We start from the raw sequence: 19,373 nt of genomic DNA on the forward strand, positions 1-19,373 counted from the left end.
GTGCCAGTAACTGGAAGCTTGGACACATGCTTGCACAGCCTGGAGTTGTTCCATACAGTCATCACCCACTCTGCACTTGGTATCCCTAGTGCCAGAGATAATGCCGCAAGCAACAACATAGTGTGCTACATTAATCACTATTAAATTGCTTCTTCACCTGGGGAGCTTATTTGTGGCACTGGATGATGAGAATGGTAGATGTTCCATCCCTTGTGCTTGCATGGGAAAATGCCAAATGGGGTGATGGAGAATTGAAATGGAGTGTTGCAGAGAGAGCGATCTCCTGACAGCACTGATAGCAGGAGTGCAAGTGTGCTTGATGGTGGCATCATGGAGGAGAAATCAGAAATTCAGTGGGCAAAGTCCTGTCAGAATGGAAGGCTGGTGAAGTCGAATGATGAGGACAAGGGAATTTCTGGCATGGTTCTGGGAGAGAGGGGAAAGAACAAGAGCCAGTGGTGTGGGAAATGGAATAGGAAGGATCAAGGGACCATCAACTTCCGTGGTGCAGAATCCAAATAAGTCACCTGGGAAGAGTTAAGGAAGACAAGAAGAGAAAAACATAAGAAAACTGGAGCGGGAGTAGGCTACCTAGCCCCTCATGACTGTCCTGCCATTCTATATCATCACCCCTCATCTATCCCAGGCCTCAGCTGCTCCTCTGTGCTGGATCCCCATTGGCCTCAATCCCACAATATTTCAAAAAATTGTGTCCACGTCCACTTTAAGTTTTCAAATGAGCTTACCGCCACAACTTTTTGGGGCAGAGCATTCCAGAGATTCACCACCCTTTGCAATAAGACATTTCTACGTACCTCAGTTTTAAATGGCTGACCCCTTATTTTGAGGTGTCAATGTAAGAGATGCAACAAAGACAAAATTGGACCAATGAAATGGACTCCTTACAGGAAATGGGGTGAGAAGGAATATAGTCAAGGTATTTAAAAATTTTTTAAAAATCTATAAATACGAATTATCCAAGATAATTAAAAAAAACAGGAAATGTTGGAAACACTCAGATCAGACAGTATCTGTGAAAAGAGAGACAGAGTTAATGTTTCGAGTCAAAGAGCTTTCATCAGAACTGGGAAAGAGAGAGAATAAGCTGGTTTTAAGTTGCAGAGATAGGAATGGCTAGGACTAAGGGAATATCTATGATTGGGCGAGGCTTATGTTGCCATGGAGGTAAGCTGTAAACAAGGTCATCTGGTCGATAGGTTTATTGGGTCGGATAGAGAGAATCTGAACACTTAAATTAGAGCATTTAGAGATAGAACACAAACAAAGCAATGTAAAAATTGTGAAATGCCAAGCTGTAGGATAAGTCTGACCTGCTGGGTGCTTCCAGCATTTTCTTTTCATTTCATATTTCCAGCATCTGTGGTGCCTTTGATTTTCATTTTTGGTTTTCAAATGTGCCTCAGTGGCTGTGAACCATTTTGTGATACAGACCTTTGGTCAGTAGAGGACTTGTGGGTATGAGGGAAGTAGGAGAAGTAAAGCTGAGGCCAAGACCCAAATCAATCATTTTATTAAAAGGGGAAACTGGACTGTGTGACTTAATGACGTACCCATTTTTACATTATGACTTCCTGAATTGGAACAGGCTTGGGCATAAATGCAGCCCCCATAAAGATTGTTTAAAAAATTTAAATCACGTGCACAGTAGTGTAGCAGTTAGCGTAACGCTATTACAGCGTTAGCGACCTGGGTCCAATTCCGGCTGCTGTCTGTAAGGAGTTTGTACATTCTCCCCGCGTCTGTGTGGGTTTCCTCCGGGTGCTCCAGTTTCCTCCCACATTCCAAAGACGTACAGGTTAGGAAGTTGTGGGTGTGCTATGTTGGCGCTGGAAGCGTGGTGACACTTGCAGGCTGTCCCCAGAACATTCTATGCAAAAGATGCATTTCACTGGGTGTTTTGATGTACATGTGACTAATAAAGATATCTTATCTTATCTTACAAATTCCTACTGTAGTTGTAAGCAGTAGGATTTACAAGTAAAGGCCTTTAGCGGTCCTCATGATATAAATGACCAGCAAGGTGGATCTGGTGAATGATTATTTTCTGGCTTCCATATTTCTATGACTTTTACTTTCACCTTTTTTGCGCAATAGTAATATCTGAGTCATTCATTAAAATTTCTGATCAGCGTGTAGGAATTGTCAAAGTTTATCACAATTAAGCATTCTTCATTAAGATGTTGTCTGAAATTACCATAAATGAGCAGTTCAATCCATCATCTTAATGCACAAACCAAAACATGATATTTCACAATTGTGGCCATCAGGGGTTTTTTGACACACAGTTTATATTCAAAATGAAGCTTTGTTTACCCATATTTAGTAAATTGTAATTCAATAGTTCTAATTTACTGTTGCAAATCAGAAATTCATTTCCATTGACTGCTGCAAAGTAAGTGCAAATGGACAATACATTAATTCTGCACACCACTCAGTCAATTAAATTGCTTGTGTTCGAACACTAAGTTAAACGCTGTATTATTCTGACAGGACAAAACAAAATAACCTACACAGACCGAGAGGAAAGGGAAGAATATCACAAATAAAGGTTCATTTGTTCATTAACAACTCAGGTTATGCTATAAGGCTGATTTAATGTCAGTGTACAGTGCACACAAAAACCTCTAAGGTTAATTTGGGACAATTTGTTCTGATGACAGAACAATTGCAATAATGAAACCTTTTAGCTTAAATCACAACTAATCTGTCTTCGTATCTGGATAAATAAAACCTCCACCTCCAACTTCTTTTTAATATATAGTGCTTTGTCTTAAGCTTTTGGTAACACAGTTTTAGCACTCCTACTGATTCCTTCTCCCATTGTCTCCATGATGCAGAAGATCACAGAGCCAGAATTAATCCCTTCTGCCTTCTCCAACACCATAAACCTGCCCCTTTGTTTTCTGCTCCCCTCCACACTTATTCTGCATCTTGAAATCTGTTAATTACTCTTCCTAGTCTCCAAAAAAAAGATCAATGTTCTGAAAGTTAACTCTGCTTCTCTCTCCATAGATGCTCCCTGACTTCCTGAGTAGTTCCTGCATTTTCAGGGTTCTGTTTCAGACTTCCAGCACTGGCCAGCATTTATTCTTATACAAGACTGTAAAAGATCGGATAGCTCTTTCAAAGATATATTGTGGGCAGAAGATCTTCATGCAGGATTATACTCAGTCAACATACCTAGCAATATCTGATACCTTACTGAGGCGATGGAGAAGATTTTGATAAAGAGCATGTACCCTCATTTGTTCCTGAATTCTTTCACGTACATTTCTTAAAATAAACTTCCGTCAGGCTGGTGACGTGACAAAACTACACTCTAAAACTGCACTGCTCGAAGACCAAGTCAAGCAAGAGTTATTGCTTTTTCTAAAATAAAGTTAGCATCTGTGGCAGAAAGTACGGAGAAAGTATGGGTGAAACGTATTCCCCAAATTACCAGGGTGGTTATTCTGAAGGAATTGAGGATTTATTAAGCCTGGGGCTTGGTGGGAAGTAGTGAAGGGAATAGGAAGGTATTGATCCTTGCTGAAGCACCTCTGTTCCAAATTTTTCTTAACCTTATTGGCAATAAGATAAGATCTTTATTAGTCACATGTACATCGAAACACACAATGAAATGCATCTTTTGCGTAGAGTGTTCTGTGGGCAGCCCACAAGTGTCGCCACGCTACCGGGGCCAACATAGCATGCCCACAACTTCCTAACCTGTACGTCTTTGGAATGTGGGAGGAAACCGGAGAACCCAGAGCAAACCCACGCAGACACGGGGAGAATGTACAAACTCCTTACAGACAGTGGCCAGATTTGAACCCGGGTCGCTGGCACTGTAAAGCGTTACGCTAACGCTACAACCACTGTGCCTGCCCTATCAAATACTCTCAATTTGGATACCACATAAATGAGAGAAAGTAAAACCTGCTACCTTCTATTCTAGCGATATACCTCAACCATAAATCATGCAGCAAAATAAAACAGAATGTCAAAGAGAACAAGGGTGGTTCCTATAGCTTAATGCCATCACAAGCACAGAAAAATGGCCAAAGTGCCTCAGCTGTGATTTGCATGGAATTACCACTTCCCACACCAACACTATCCATGACTATCCTGGGAGTGAAACTTCCAATTCAGTGCTAGGAAATTATAGGAATGTGTGGGCCTGTGAACATCTGAAACTAAATAAAGGGGATAAAACTTTTCAAGTTCATAGATGATATCATCCATAAGCTATGACAAGTCCTCTCATGAAAGAAAAATGTGCATTTCAAATGCAGCTTTCACACTCTCAGGAGTTGTCAAAGCAACGCTGCAGGATAAGTGGTATTGATGTGCAGCCATTATACGAAAGTAGGAAACAGGGCAGCCAGTTGGCTCATAGCAAAATCCCACAACCGAGAGGGAAAATGTTGGGACTAATATTTTAAAAATACAGCATAACATTAAAACAAAATTTTTCAAATTCTGGAAATGTGGAGTAAAAACTGTAATCACCTTTCCATTTACTTTTTTCTCCCCTTCTTTTACTCTGTACATTAAAACATGCTTATCTCTTCTTCCCCCCTCCAAAATCAAAACACTGCAGATGCTCAAAATCTAAAGCAAAAATGAAACTGGTTAGCAGGTCAGGCAGCAACATTGGAAGGAGAGAAACAGGGTTAACATTTCAGCTCTTGAAAAGATTACTGGCTTGACATGTTAACACTTGTTTCTCTTTCCACAGATGCTGTCTGACCTATGGAGTATATTCAAGTATTTTCTGCTTGATTTCTAACATTTCCCACCTTGCACAGGATTACAGAGGCTGCAGAGGGCTGGTAAACTCAGCCAGCTCCATCATGGGTACAACCCTCCCCAAAATCAAGGACATCTTCAAGAGGCAGCACCTCAAGAAGGCAGCATCCATCACGAAGGATCCTCACCATCCGGGACACGCCCTCTTCTCGTTACTACCATCAGGGAGGAGGCACAGGAGCCTGAAGACCCCACAGCCTCAATGATTCAGAAACAGCTTCTTCCTTTCTGCCATCAGATTTTCTGAATGGTCCATGAACCCATGAATATTACCTTGTTATTCCTTTTTTTTGCACTATTTATTTTTGTAATTGATTGTAATTTCACATCTTTGCACTGTACTGCTGCCGTAAAACAGCAAATTTAACGTCACTAAGTCAGCGAAATAAACCTGATTCTGATTCTCAACCACAGATGCTGCTTGGACCTGCTGACCATTTCCATCAGTTTCTATTTTTATTTCACCCTGCAAGCCTCGTATTTCTGTATGCTATTCCCATCTCCAAGCCTTGTCAGAAACTGACAAAAATCATCCCAATTAGAGTTAGTACATTAATTCAACCCTGAAGTCTGAACTTACAACTATTTGGTTGGAAGCCAGTGCTCAAAGTTCTAAGCTATTAGTTACACATATATCACATTCCAACATGACAAGGAAAAGGATCAACATGAAATTTGTACAACAAAACAGAATTTTCCCAGCCCATTGCAACATCAGCATAAAAATGAATGTCCCTTACTGAAGAGGAATGTGCACTCTCAGTACATGTAAAACACTTCATCAGTATTGCTTTCACTCTAAAATGTCTCGGGTCTTTCTTAATATGCAAAGTGCATACTGCAATTCACAGACATCTCTAAGCGATAATAAAATTATTACAAAGTGAGAATAATGATTCAAAAAACTGCCTCGACATATATACACATATTTCAATTGCTGTTCCTCACCGGTCCAGTTTAAGCCTAAAGGAGTTTGACATATCTCAACACCATTTAAAAAAAAAGACGGCTTCTCAAACACATTTGGCCTTTCTTGCAATAGTCCAAAATTCTATAAAGTCATAATAAATCTAAATATTGAAAGTTAGTGGTGTTTTAAAGTCAACTTAAGGCTAAAAACAAGGTGAAATTAGGATGGGATGATAGAAGAACTGCTTAACTCTCATATAACTCATTACTGGTAGAGATGGATTAAGAGATGTTGTTATGATGATCAAATGCTTGAAGGACAATGGGATAGAGCCTGAAAACTCTGGGCAAAATAATATACAAGAGGGACATGAGGAAAATCCATTTTTTACTCGCAGTGAGGTCAGAATCTGGAGTTCACTGCCTCCATGAGGAGTGGAAATAGTATTAATCAGGGTTTTCACAAGGAAATTAGAAAGATGCTTGGGAGAAAATAATTTGCAAGGCTCTGTGGAAATTGGGAATGATAGGACTTGGTATGGTCTTGATCGTCCCAGTGATCTTCTCCTGTGACGTAACAACTGTATGATTCAGTACAGAATGTACTTTGTGTTGTAACAAATGCCAGATTCCATCTGTAGTTGGGGCTGAATGATCCAAGTGTGATCAAAGAGGATAAGGTTCAAAGAGCAGGGGAAGGATTTCCTAACTGGGAATCCATTCTTAGAAAAGAGGATCAGACCAAGTAGAGAAATGTCCAATTATCGCCGACTGACCATGTCCCCAAGGCACCCATCAAAATCTTCATGTGGCTGAATTACTCTTCATGTGGTTGAACTGAATGTAAGCAATCCTCCACCAAAAGAACTCAAGGGAAAATGAATGCGATAATGTATCTATTGCCAGTCATCTAATCATTGAAAGCAATGCATTCCTTTCTTGAAAGCATTGGAACATTGTTCCATGAGAGAGAACTACTAAGCAAACTGCCACATCATGGTAAGATAATCTGAAAACAATACATATGGGGCCATTCACATATAAATCATTCAAAGGCACTTCATGAGCATGTTCACACACAAACATTGACAATGGAGCAAATAATTTGACAAATTGTTAAGGGGGTAAAGTTTTAAAGAAGGGCTTAAAGGAAAGAAAGAGAGATTCGAAGAAGGAATAGAGAAACAAAGGACTGCAGATGCTGGAATCTAGATGAAGAACACTACGATGCTGGAGGAACTCAGCAGGCCAGGCAGCATCTGCGGAGAAAAGCAAGCGGTCTTGGAATCTTGCAGCCTAATGGCGTGAATATTGAATTTTACCACTTTATGTAATCCCTACCCCCCTTCCCCACAACCCCCCAGCCCCACCACTTTGCTTCTTCTCTTCTTCCCTTTCCTAGCTCCTTTTTTTGCTCTCTCTTCCCACCTTTGGCCCATCCCCTGGTGGATCTGCTCTCCCCTCCCCCACACCTGCCTATCACTATCTCTTACCTGCATCTACCTATCACCTCCCTGTGCCCACCCCACCTCCCCTCTTTTGTCCACCTATCACTGCTCTATTTTTCCCTCCTATATATTGGGCTTCCCCTTTTCCTATCTTCAGTCCTGAAGAAGGGTCTTGACCCAAAATGTTGACCGCCTGCTTTTCTCTATGGATGCTGCCTGGCCTGCTGAGTTCCTCCAGCAGCATCGTGTTTTTGTTTAGAGGGAACAGTGGAGCAACTAAAAGATCAGGGAGGCATAAAGTGCAAGCAGCACAGAATTAAAGAGTCGAGAAAGGTTACAAAGATCGTGAGGGAAGCAGCCATGGAAACGTTCAGAAACGAGGATTAAAACATTAAAAACTGAGGCACTGCCAAATAATTTTGGGTTAAAAAGCACAGGAGTGATGGATAAGCAAGATTTGGATACAGGGAGCAGAGCTCTGGATTAATTCTAGTTAATGATGGATGGAAGATGGGAATTTGGCCAGGAAAACATTGAAATATAGACTAGCAAAAGCATGGGTGAGGAATTCAGCAGCAGATGAGGTCAGACTGTGTCAGAAAAGGACGATGGAAGCAGGCAGTATCAGTGATGGAACAGATGCAAGATCTGAACCTCAGCTCAGGGTCGAATTCATTTTGGGAACAGATGTTCCTAAGTGATAAAAGATAAACGTGAACTTTTGTTATGGCTTTAGAATTGTTTTTACAGTTCTAAAGACATTTTCTTTATAAGTTTAAGAAACCCTACAATTGGAAAAGAATGCACAAGTCTGAGTCCACACTAACCATTATGCATCCAATATGTATTAGTCACAACCGATAGTCAAGCTCTCTGATACGTAATGGATGGCAGAATACCTTGAGAAGGTAATGGTCTATTCTTGCTCCTATATTTTTAAATTTGAGAAAAAAAACCAACTTACCTCTCCTGGACACAAGGTCACCACATATGGCTTGGCTCTGCGAAATCTAGCGAAGCGCTCCAAATCAGGGTTGACCACATTCACACTGCTAAATACACTAGATTCTTCATAAGGAATTCTGGTGGGATACAGGAAGGAAGTGTCCTCTGGAGGGAACAGATGCCATCTTTTCCTGAAAACATTTAAAAAAAAATTCCTTAGTTGTTTTAAAAGCCAAAAGTTAAGCATATATCAAAAATGTCATTTTTCTTAAAACATCTAAATGAATGTCTCAGATCTGTACATCTTCACAATCTGGTGGCAAACTTTCTGCAAAGATAGGGACATGGACGCTGACATTGAGATAAGTGTGCAACATGAGCCCCAGGATGACTGCTCTTTGAATCCTGTTAGAGGGACATAGGCACTGCTCACCACTGCTCAAGAGAATGGAATGACAACTTGGGAGCAGGGTAGGAGTTGAAATGGGAGCTACAATCAAAGGTGGGACATTCAATAACAATACATTATGTTCAAACCATATTAAAAATATATATTTCTTAATGTGACTATTTTTTGCTAAATTTCAGGTAAGGAATTTCAACACCAACAATTGCTTTGGCAGTTCCGCACAGAGGGTGATAGAATCATAGGGAGATGTAACCTGAAAGCAGGACATTCGGCCCACTGAGTCCAAACCGACCTCCAAGCACCCATTTTTAACCTAATCCATTTTATTCTCCCTACTTTACCATCAACTTCCCCCAGATTCTACCAACCATCTACACAATAGGGGCAATTTACCAAATTAATTTACCACTCAAATTCTTTGGAATTTTAAAGTAAACTGGAGCACCGGGATGAAACCCACCCATTCACATAGAGAACGTGCAAGCTCAACGCTGTTAATGACTGAGCGCTCTGGGAGAGAATTCCAAAGATTCACAACCCTCCAAATGAAAATTTTTCTCCTCACTTCAATCCGAAATGGCCACTCTTATTTTGAGATGGACCACTAATTCTAAACTCCTCAGCCATGAGAGATATCATCCCAGTATTGATCCAGCTGAGTGATCTCAGAATTTAGGATATTTCAATGAGGTCATCTCTTAATTTTTAAACTCCAGAGAATACTGGCCTAGGCTCTCTGCATGTGACTGATCCGCCAAACTACAAAGCAGTCTGATGAATCTTTACTGTACTTCCTCTATACTGCGTATATCTTACTTTAAGGATACTAAAATTCCACACAATATTCCAAATGTAGTTTAATCTATTTAATTGTAGGAAAATATCTTCACTTCTGTATCTAAATCCTCCTACAATAGAGACCAAAATACCATCTGCTTTCCCGACTGCCTGCTGTATCTGCATGTTAGTTTTCAGTGACTTTTTCTCTCAAAATTACCTTTTAAGAGTTAACATTTCTGTTTTTCTCCTTCAGTGAATAACCTCACATTTTCCACATTGTTTTGTACTTTCCCCTGTTATTGTCCACTCATTTGGCCAGTCTGTACCCTTTAAGCCTCTTTATGTCCTCATTACTACTTACATTTTCACTTAAAATTATGTCATCAGCAAACCTGGAAACGTTACTATTGATCTCCTTGGCAAAATCGCTGATACAGAACATAGAATGTTACAGCACAGTAGAGGCCCTTTGGCCCATGATGTTGTGCCGACATTTTATCCTGCTCTAATATCTATCTAACCTTTCCCTCCCACATAGTCCTCCATTTCTCATTCATGTGGCTATCTAAGAGTCTCTTAAATGTCCCTAATGTATCTTCCCCCACAACCTCTGTCGGTAGACTGTGAACAACTGAGGTCCAAGCCCAATAGGCTAACCTGAGAATGATCCATTAGTTCCTTCTCTGTTTTTTAAAATCTATTAAGTGTCAATTCATAGGAGTATATTGCCCCCATGTGCTCTAACCTTGTTCACCAACTTCCTGTGTGACATCTTTGCAAAAACCTTCTGAAAATCAAAATGCACATTTACAGGTTTTCCCTCATACTCTGCTAGGTACATCCTCAAAGAACTCCAATAGATTAGTCAAACATTATTTCCCTTTCACAAATCTATGTTGACTCTGCTCAATCATACTATAATTTTCTAAGAGCACATACCATCTCCACCGCCACCTCTTTCAAAGCCCTGCAATGTAGATCATCAGGCTCTGAGATTTATCAGGTTTCAAGGTCATTAGTTTCTCCAGTGGTATTTCTTTACTCTCACTAATTTTCTTTTACTTTCTCCTTTGCGTTTGGACTGGTGGTTTTCCAGTATTTCTGGCAGGTGAAGATAGACACAAAGTATCTGCTCAACTCCTCTGCCATTTCCTTAGTCCCTATTATAAACCTCATCTCTATCTGTGAGGGAGCCACATTTGCACTCTCTAGTCTTTTCATTTATACTTATCGAAGCTTTTAGAGTCTGTTTTAGAACATAGAACGTTACAGCACAGTACAGGCCCTTCGGCCCACAATGTTGTGCTGACATTTTATTCTGCTCGAATATCTATCTAACCCTTCCCTCCAACATAGCTCTCCATTTCCCTATCATTCATGTGGTTATCTAAGAGTCTCTTAAATGTCCCTAATTTATCTGCCCCCATAACCTCTGCAGGCAGTGTGTTCCATGCACCCACCACTTTCTGTGTAAAAGAACTTACCTCTGGCATCCCCCTTAATACAGTATCTTCCTCCAATCACCTTAACACTATGCCCCCTTGTGTTAGCCATTTTGTTTTGTTTCTCACTAGTTTACTCTACATTCTATTTTCCCTTTATCAATTCCTTGGTTTTCCTTTGCTAACTTCTAAAACACACCCAATCCTCAGGCTTCAACACACACAAAATGCTGGAGGAATTCAGCAGGTCAGGCAGCATCTATCCAGATTGCACCAGATTCCAGTATCTGCAGAATCTCTTGTGTCAATCCTCAGGCTTACTGCTTTTCATAGAGTCCTAGAGGACTAAAGCACAGAAGCAGGCCTTACAGCCCATCTAGTCCATGCCAGCCTGGTTTTCTGCCTAGTCCCATCTACCGGCACCCGGACCATAGCCTTCTATACCTCTCTCATTCATGTACCTATCCAAACTTCTCTTAAATGTCACAATTGAACCCGCATCCACCACTTCCGCCGGCAGATCATCCCACACTCGCACCACCCTCTGAATGAAGAAGTTCTCCCCTCAGATTCCCCTTAAATATTTCACCTTTCACCCTAAACTTATGACCTCTAGTTCTAGTCTCACCCAACCTGAAGGGAAAAAGCCTGCAAGCATTCGCCCTATCTATATCCCTCATAATTCTGTACACCTCTACAAGATCTCCCCTCATTCTCTTGTGCTCCAGGGAATAAAGTCCTAACCTATTCAACCCATCCCTGTAACTCAGGTACTCAAGCCCCGGCAACATCCATGTAAATTTTCTCTGCACTCTTTTAAGCTTATTGATATCTTTCCTGTAGGTAGGTGACCAGAATTGCACACAATACTCTAAATTTGGTCTCACCAATATCTTATACAATTTCAACATAACATCCTAACTCCTGTACTCAATGGTACTGGTATTGGTATATTATTGTCACTTATACGGAGGTACAATGAAAAACTTGTCTTGAAGGCCAATGTACCAAAAGCTCTCTTTACGACCCTATCTACCTGTGATGCCACTTTCAAGGAATTATGGATCTGTATTCCCAGATCTCTTTGTTCTACCACACACCTCAGAGCCCTACCATTCACTGTGTAAGTCTTACCCTAGTTTGTCCTCCCAAAGTGCAACACCTCACACTTGTCTGCATTAAATTCCATCTGCCATTTTTCAGCCCATTTTCCCAGCTGGTCCATATCACTTTGCAAGCTTTGATAACATTCTTCACTGTCCACTACACCCTAATCTTGGTGTCATCTGCAAATTAGCTGATTCAGTTTACCACATTATCATCTGAATCATTAATATAGATGATAAACAAACCCAGCACCGATCCCTGTGGCATACCACTAGTCACAGGCCTCCAATCAGAGACAACCATCTACGACCACTCTCTGGCTTCTCCCGCAAAGCCAATGTTGAATCCAATTGACTACTTCATGCTAAATGCCAAGTGACTTAATCTTCTGGAGTAGCCTCCAATGGTGGGACTTTGTCAAAGCCCTTGCGAAAGTCCACGTAGACAAAGTCTACCACCTCCCCTTCATCAACTTTCCTGATAACCTCCTCAAAAAGTTCTATTAGATTGGTTAGACATGACCTGCCACGCACAAGGCCATGTTGACTATCCCTAATCAGGCCCTGTCTATATATCCTGTCCCTCAGGACACCTTCCATAATTTACCCATGACTGACGTCAAGCTCACTGGCCTATAATTTCCCAGCTTACTCTTAGAGCCTTTCTTAAACAACAGAACAACATTAGCCATCCTCCAGTCCTCCAGCACCTCACCCGTGGCTAAGGACGTTTTAAATTTCTCTGCCAGGGCCCCTGCAATTTCTGCACTAGCCTCCCACAAGGTCCAAGGGGACACCTCGTCAGGCCCTGGGGATTTATCCACCCTAATTCGCCTCAAGATCTCCTCTTCCATAATCCCAATATGGTCCATGATCTCATTACTCTTTTGCCTCAGTTCTATAGACTCTGTGTCTGTCTCCCAAGTAAACACAGATGCAAAAAATCCATTTAAAATCTCCCCATCTCTTTCAGCTGCATGCATAGATGACCATGCTGATCTCCAAGAGGACCAATTTTGTTTCTTGATATCCCTTTGCTCTTCATATAGCTATAGAAACCTTTAAACTCTCTTTCGCCTTGTCTGCCAGAGCAACCTCATGTCCTCTTTTAGCCCTCCTGATTTCTCTCAAGTGTTCTCTTGCATTTCTTATACTCCTCAAGCGCCTCATTTGATCCTGCCTATTGATGAGCATGCCACCACCATCACAGACTTTATCAGCAAGTGTGTGGCGGACTGTGTACCAAAGACGACAATCTGGGTGTTCCCAAACAGGAAACCGTGGATGAACCAAGAGATCCGCTCCCGACTGAAGGAGAGGACTGCTGCACACAAATCTGGTGATCCTGATCTGTACAAGAAATCGAGGTATGACCTTCGGAAAGCTATCAGGGATGCTAAGAGGCAATACCGACTCAAAATAGAGTTCCCCGACCAGCCGTCAGTTATGGCAGGGCTTACATGCCATAACAGGCTACAAGATGAAGTCGGGCTGCATAGCTAACAACAGCGCATCCCTTCCGGATGAACTTAACGCATTCTATGTGCGTTTTGAACAGAAGGGAAGTGGATTGTCACCATCCACCCTGACACCAACAAATGAAGCTGGACCTGTGATCACAGTGGAGGACATAAAATCAGTCTTCCGGAGAGTGAACACGAGGAAAGCACCTGGCCCAGATGGTGTCCCTGGCCGTGTGCTCAGATCTTGTGCTGATCAGCTGGCGGGGGTATTTGCGGACATATTTAACCTCTCCCTGCTTCAAGCTCAGGTTCCCACCTGTTTTAAGAAGACCACATTCATCCCGGTACCAAAGAAAAGCAAGGTAACATGCCTCAATGACTACCGACCAGTGGCTCTGACATCGACCACCATGAAGTGCTTTGAGAGGCTGGTCGTGGCACGCATCATCTCTAGCCTACCAGACAACCTGGACCCATTGCAATTCACCTATCGCCGAAACAGGTCTACAGCGGATGCCATCTCCCTGGCCCTACACTCAGCTCTGGAGCATCTGGACAGTAAAGACATACACGTTAGACTATTGTTTATTGACTACAGCTCTGCCTTCAATACAATAATCCCAAGTAAGCTTGTCACCAAGCTCCGAGACCTGGGACTCAACACCTCCCTCTGTAACTGGATCCTTGACTTTCTAACAAACAGACCGCAATCAGTGAAGATAGGTAGCAATAACTCCGGCACGATTATTCTCAACACTGGTGCCCCAAAAGGCTGCATCCTCAGCCCTCTACTCTACTCCCTATACACTCATGACTGTGTGGCCAGATTCTGCTCTAACTCCATCTACAAGTTTGCAGATGATACCACCGTTGTAGGCTGTATCTCAAACAGCGATGAGTTGGAGTACAGGAAGGAGATAAAGAGCTTAGTGGAATGGTGTCATGACAACGACTTTTCCCTCAATGTCAACAAAACAAAAGAGCTGGACACTGACTTCAGGAAAGGAGGCGGTGTACCTGCACCTGTCTACATCAATGGTGCTGAGGTTGAGTGCTTCAAGTTCCTGGGAGTGAACATCACCAACAGCCTGTCCTAGTCAAATCACGTAGAAGCCACAGCCAAGAAAGCTCACCAGCGCCTCTACTTCCTCAGTGGTTTGTCCCCTTTGACTCTCACCAACTTCTATCGATGCACCATAGAAAGCATCCTATCTGGATGTATCACGGCTTGGTACAGCAACTGCTCTGCCCAGGACCGCAAGAAACTGCAGAGAGTTGTGGACACAGTTCAGCACATTACAGGCACCAGCCTCCCCTCCTTGGACTCTGTCTTTACCTCTTTCTGTCTTGGTGAAGCAGCCAGCATAATCAAAGACCCCACCCACCCGGGACATTCTCTCTTCTCTTCCATCGGGTCGAAGATACAGGAGCCTGATGGCACGTACCACCAGACTTAAGGACAGCTTCTACCCCACTGTGATAAGACTATTGAACAGTTCCCTTATACAATGAGATGGACTATGACCTCACGATCTACCTTGTTGTGACCTTGCACCTTATTGCACTGCACTTTCTCTGTAGCTGTGACACTTTACTCTGTACTGTTATTGTTTTTACCTGTACCACATCAATGCACTCTGTACTGACTCAATGTAACTGCACTGTGTAATGAATTGACCTGTACGATTGGTTTGTAAGACAAGCTTTTTACTGTACCTCGGTACAAGTGACAATAATAAACCAATACCAATATATGATATGTACCTCTGTAGCGACTCACCGTCCGAGCAAGCGAACTGGCTCGGCGGTCGGGTCACGCGTTGTCGGAGTGGCGAGGCCCAAGATGGCGTTGGGCCTTTGTCTTCCCCGAGCAACGGGGAGAACCCGCGCGCGGGAAAAGTTTGATGACGTAGTGCATACGTCATTTCTGTTTTCGGTGGGCGGGAACCGTTCCTCTTAAAAGGCCCGCGCAAGGTGGGAAAATCAAATCAGTTTTTGTTCTGCAGCCCACCGACTAGTGTCTTGCTTTCACATCACGGTAGCAACCGCTACACCTCCTTCTTTTTCTTTACCAGGATCTCAATATTCCTTGATAATCAAGGTTCCCTAAACCTGTTAGCCTTGCCTTTTATTGTAACAGGAACATACAGATTCTGTACTCCCAATATTTCACTCTTGAAGGCCTCCCAGTTAGCAAGCATTTCTTTGCTGGAAAACAACCAACCCCAATCCACGCCTGCCAGATCCCTACTGATACCATCAAAATTGGCCTTTCTCCAGTTTAGAATCTTAACCCTAGGACCAGTCCTATCCTTTTCTATAATTATCTTGAAACTAATGGAATTACGATCACTAGATCCAAAGTGTTCCCTTACAGTCACTTCTGTCACCTGCCCTACCTCATTCCCTAAGAGGAGATCCAGTATCGCATTCTCTCTGGTTGGGACCTCTACATATTGATTAAAGAAACGTTCCTGAACACATTTCACAAACTTCATCCCATCCAGTCCTTTTACAGTATGGAAGTTCCAGTCAATATGTGGAAAGTTAAAATCACTTACCACAACTTTGTATTCCCTGCAACTGCCTGCTATCTCTCTACAAGTTTGCTCCTCTAAATCCCACTGACTATTGGCAGGTCTATAATATAGCCCCATTAATGTGGTCATCCCTTTTTCCTCAGTTCCACCCAAATTGCCTCGGTAGTCGAGCCCTCCAGTATGTCCTCCCTGAGCATTGCCGTGACATTTTCCCTGATGATTAATGTCACCCCTCGCCCTTTAATACCTTCCCCTCTATCATGTCTAAAACATCGGAACCCCGGAACATTGAACTGCCAGTCCTGCCCCTCCTGAACCAAGTCTCACTCATAGCTACAGCATCATAATTCCACGTACGGATCCACGCTCTAAGTTCATCTGCCTTAATACTCCTTGAGCATTGAAACAGATGCAAGTCAGAATATTAGTCCCACCAGGCTCAACCTTTTGGTTTCCATCTTTGCTTGTTGTCTTGACATCTACTTTCCCCTCAGCCTCTCCACTTGCTGTCTTGCCACTCTAGTTCCTACCCCCACCCCCCCCCACCCCTTCCCAAGCAGCACTAGCAAACCTTCCCGCAAGGATATTGGTCTCCCTCCTGTTCAGGTGCAAACAATCCCATTTGTACAGATCTCACCTTGCCAGGAAGAGAGTCCAATGAGCTAAAAATCTGAAGCCCTCCCTCCTGTACCATCTGCTTAGGCACATGTTAAACTGCACTATCTTCCTATTTCTTGCCTCATTAGCACGTGGCGCAGGTAACAATCCTTAGATCACCACCCTGGAGGCCCTGTGTTTTACTCCCTGAATTCACTTTGCAGGATCTCGTCACTTTTCCTGCCTATGTCATTGGTACCAACGTGTACCATGACCTCTGGCTACTCAACCTCCCCCTGAAGAATGCTGTGGACTCGATTCGAGACATCTCTGACCCTGGCACCTGGGAGACAACATACCATCCGAGAGTCTCATTCTCATCCACAGAACCTCCAGTCTGCTCCTCCAACCAATGAATCCCCTATTACTACCGCTTGCCTCTTCTACCCCCTTCCCTTCTGAGCCAAAGAGCCAGACTCAGTGCACAAGACCTGACTGCTGTGGCTCTCCCCTGGAAGGTCATTCCCCGCCACCCCCCCCCCACAGCCCCCCAAAACAGTATCTAACACCATATACTTGCTATTGAGGGGAATGGCCACAGGAGTACCCTGCACTCTGTCCATTCCCTTTCTCTCTCCTGATGGTCACCCAGCTACCTGCCTCCTGCAACTTAAGTGTGGCTGCTTCCCTGTAACTCCTGTCCATCAACCCCTCAGTTTCCCGAATGATCCGAAGGTCATCCAGCTCCAGTTCCCTAATTGTTTCTCGCAGATGTAGTCATCAGGGACACTAGAGGTCTCCCTGACTTCCCACATCATGCAAAAGAAACACACCACTGCACTGGGTGTCATTCCCACTGCTCTACCTGTGCAATAATAAAAAAAGAACTTAACAGAACCTCACCTTATCCTTCACCTCTTCACACCTAAGCCTCTTGAGCCAAAGCCTCAGCTCCCCACTCTATTACACTGGCCCATTCACACAATGGCTGCTCCAAAATGGAGTAAATGGAATTTTCTGACAACTTTTTGTGTTTTTTCTTTAGATTGAATCCTACCTTAAATTCCTCGGTTATCCATGGTTGACTGCTTTTCCTGTTGCGTCTTTGTGCCTTTAATGGAATGTATATTTGCAGCAAATTGTGTAGTATTTCTTTCATTGTCATTGCCTGTCTTTTAAATCTATCACAGGTAACTTGCCCCCCATATCTTTGCAGTTTCCTTTGTTTAGTCTGAAAGCCCTGGTTTTAGATTGAACTACATCACTTCCAAACTTAATGTAAAATTTTTTCATATTATGATCACCTTTTCCTGGGGCTCTTATAACAAGATTGATTAACCCTTTGTTGTTACACAGTACTAAATCAAAACCAGCCTATTTCTTAGCTCAACATACTGATGTAGAAATCTTAAATACATTACAAAAATTCATCCTAAATACTATTGCATTAATTTGACATCCAGTCCATATATACTTTATAGCCCTCCCTGATTACAGTAACACCCATTGCAGCACCTCTAATTTCCTTATTTATACCCTACTTTCAGTCTATACCTTGTGGATTACAGCAAATCAAGTGCTCATCTAATTACTTCTTAAATGTAATGGTTTCTGCTTCCGTTGTTCCATCAGAGGGTGAATTTAAGACACCCCCCTCCCCACCAACACTCTTTGCACATAGTCTTTTTCCCAGGAAAAGGGAATCAAAAACTAGAGTGTTTAAGGTAAGAGGGGAAAGATTTAAAAGAGACCTGAAGGGCAACTTCGTTACACTGAAGGTGATGTGTGTATGCAACGAGCTGCCAGAGAAGTGGCTGAGGCAGGTACAGTAACAACATTTAAAAGACATTTGGACAGGTACATAGATAGGAAATGTTTAGAGGGATATGGGCCAAACGGGACTAGCTTAAATGGGCATCTGGGTCGACATGTTGGGCCGAAGGGCCTGTTTCCGTGCTGTATTACTCTATGACTTTATCTCCCGTAGATCCAATAAAACAGTACAGCTGAGCTTTAACTGAAGGCTAAAATCTAATGATCTTATTTTCACCTATTACACTCCCAAGTGAAACAGGCAACTAAAAGAGTTAAATTAGAGCAATTGTGTGGTGTGGGTCCATCTTTAATATCTTCTGACTTGAACGCCCTAAACTCATTTCTGTTAGTAAAAATTAGATAAGGGAACATTCAGGCAATTAGTCTGGGACGTATTTAAATCTCAGTGGTGAATGGAAAACATTCTAAACCTGTGCAACATCCTGCCGCTGAACTGAAGAGATAATTGTTAAAAGCTGTCGATTTTCAGTAAATTGCCTTTCCTGTAAAGCACCCGTTCTTCAAAGAGTCAAAAGTTCAGTGGGCTTGAATATAAATTGCATTTGAAAAAAAATTAAAATTCATTCATTGTATGTGGGTGTCACTGGCAAGGCAACATTTATTGCCATCCTTACTACCTTCAAAAAGGTGGCAAGGGCTACCTTGAACTGCTGCAGTGCATATGGTGAAGACAGCCCCACAGACTGCTCTGGGATTTTATGCAGTGACAAAAGAAGGAATGCTAATATATTTCCAAGTGAGGAGGATGAAAAACTTTCAGGGTAACCTTGGGGGAGAGGTGGGGTGAGGTGAACCTCACCATCTGGGACATGCCCTCTTCTCATTACTACCATCGGGGAGGAGGTACGGGAGCCTGAAGACCCACACTCAATGATTCAGGAACAGCTTCTTCCCCTCCGCCATCAGATTTCTGAACAGTCCATGAACCCTACCTTGTTATTCCTTTTTTTGGACTATTTATTTATTTTGCAATTTATAGCAGTTTTTAATGTCTTTGCAGTGTATAGCTGCCGCAAAACAACAAATTTCACAACATACAAGTCAGTGATAATAAATCTGATTCTGATCCTGACATGTCTTTTTCCA

At 42.6% G+C, this 19,373-nt stretch overlaps 1 protein-coding gene across 4 annotated transcripts in view; it reads right to left on the bottom strand.

Annotated features, from left to right (window-relative positions):
* hspbap1 (hspb associated protein 1) overlaps positions 1-19,373 on the bottom strand; it is a 117,775-nt gene that overhangs the window by 37,873 nt on the left and 60,529 nt on the right. For all 4 annotated transcript variants that reach the window (XM_052017113.1, XM_052017103.1, XM_052017124.1 and 1 more), the window contains one exon: positions 8,134-8,305. In XM_052017113.1, the coding sequence (XP_051873073.1) occupies positions 8,134-8,305 (172 nt within the window). The remainder of the gene's footprint in view (positions 1-8,133; positions 8,306-19,373) is intronic.

Source organism: Pristis pectinata, chromosome 1, assembly GCF_009764475.1.
Source record: "Pristis pectinata isolate sPriPec2 chromosome 1, sPriPec2.1.pri, whole genome shotgun sequence".
In the NCBI taxonomy this organism is placed as follows: Eukaryota; Metazoa; Chordata; class Chondrichthyes; order Rhinopristiformes; family Pristidae; genus Pristis; species Pristis pectinata.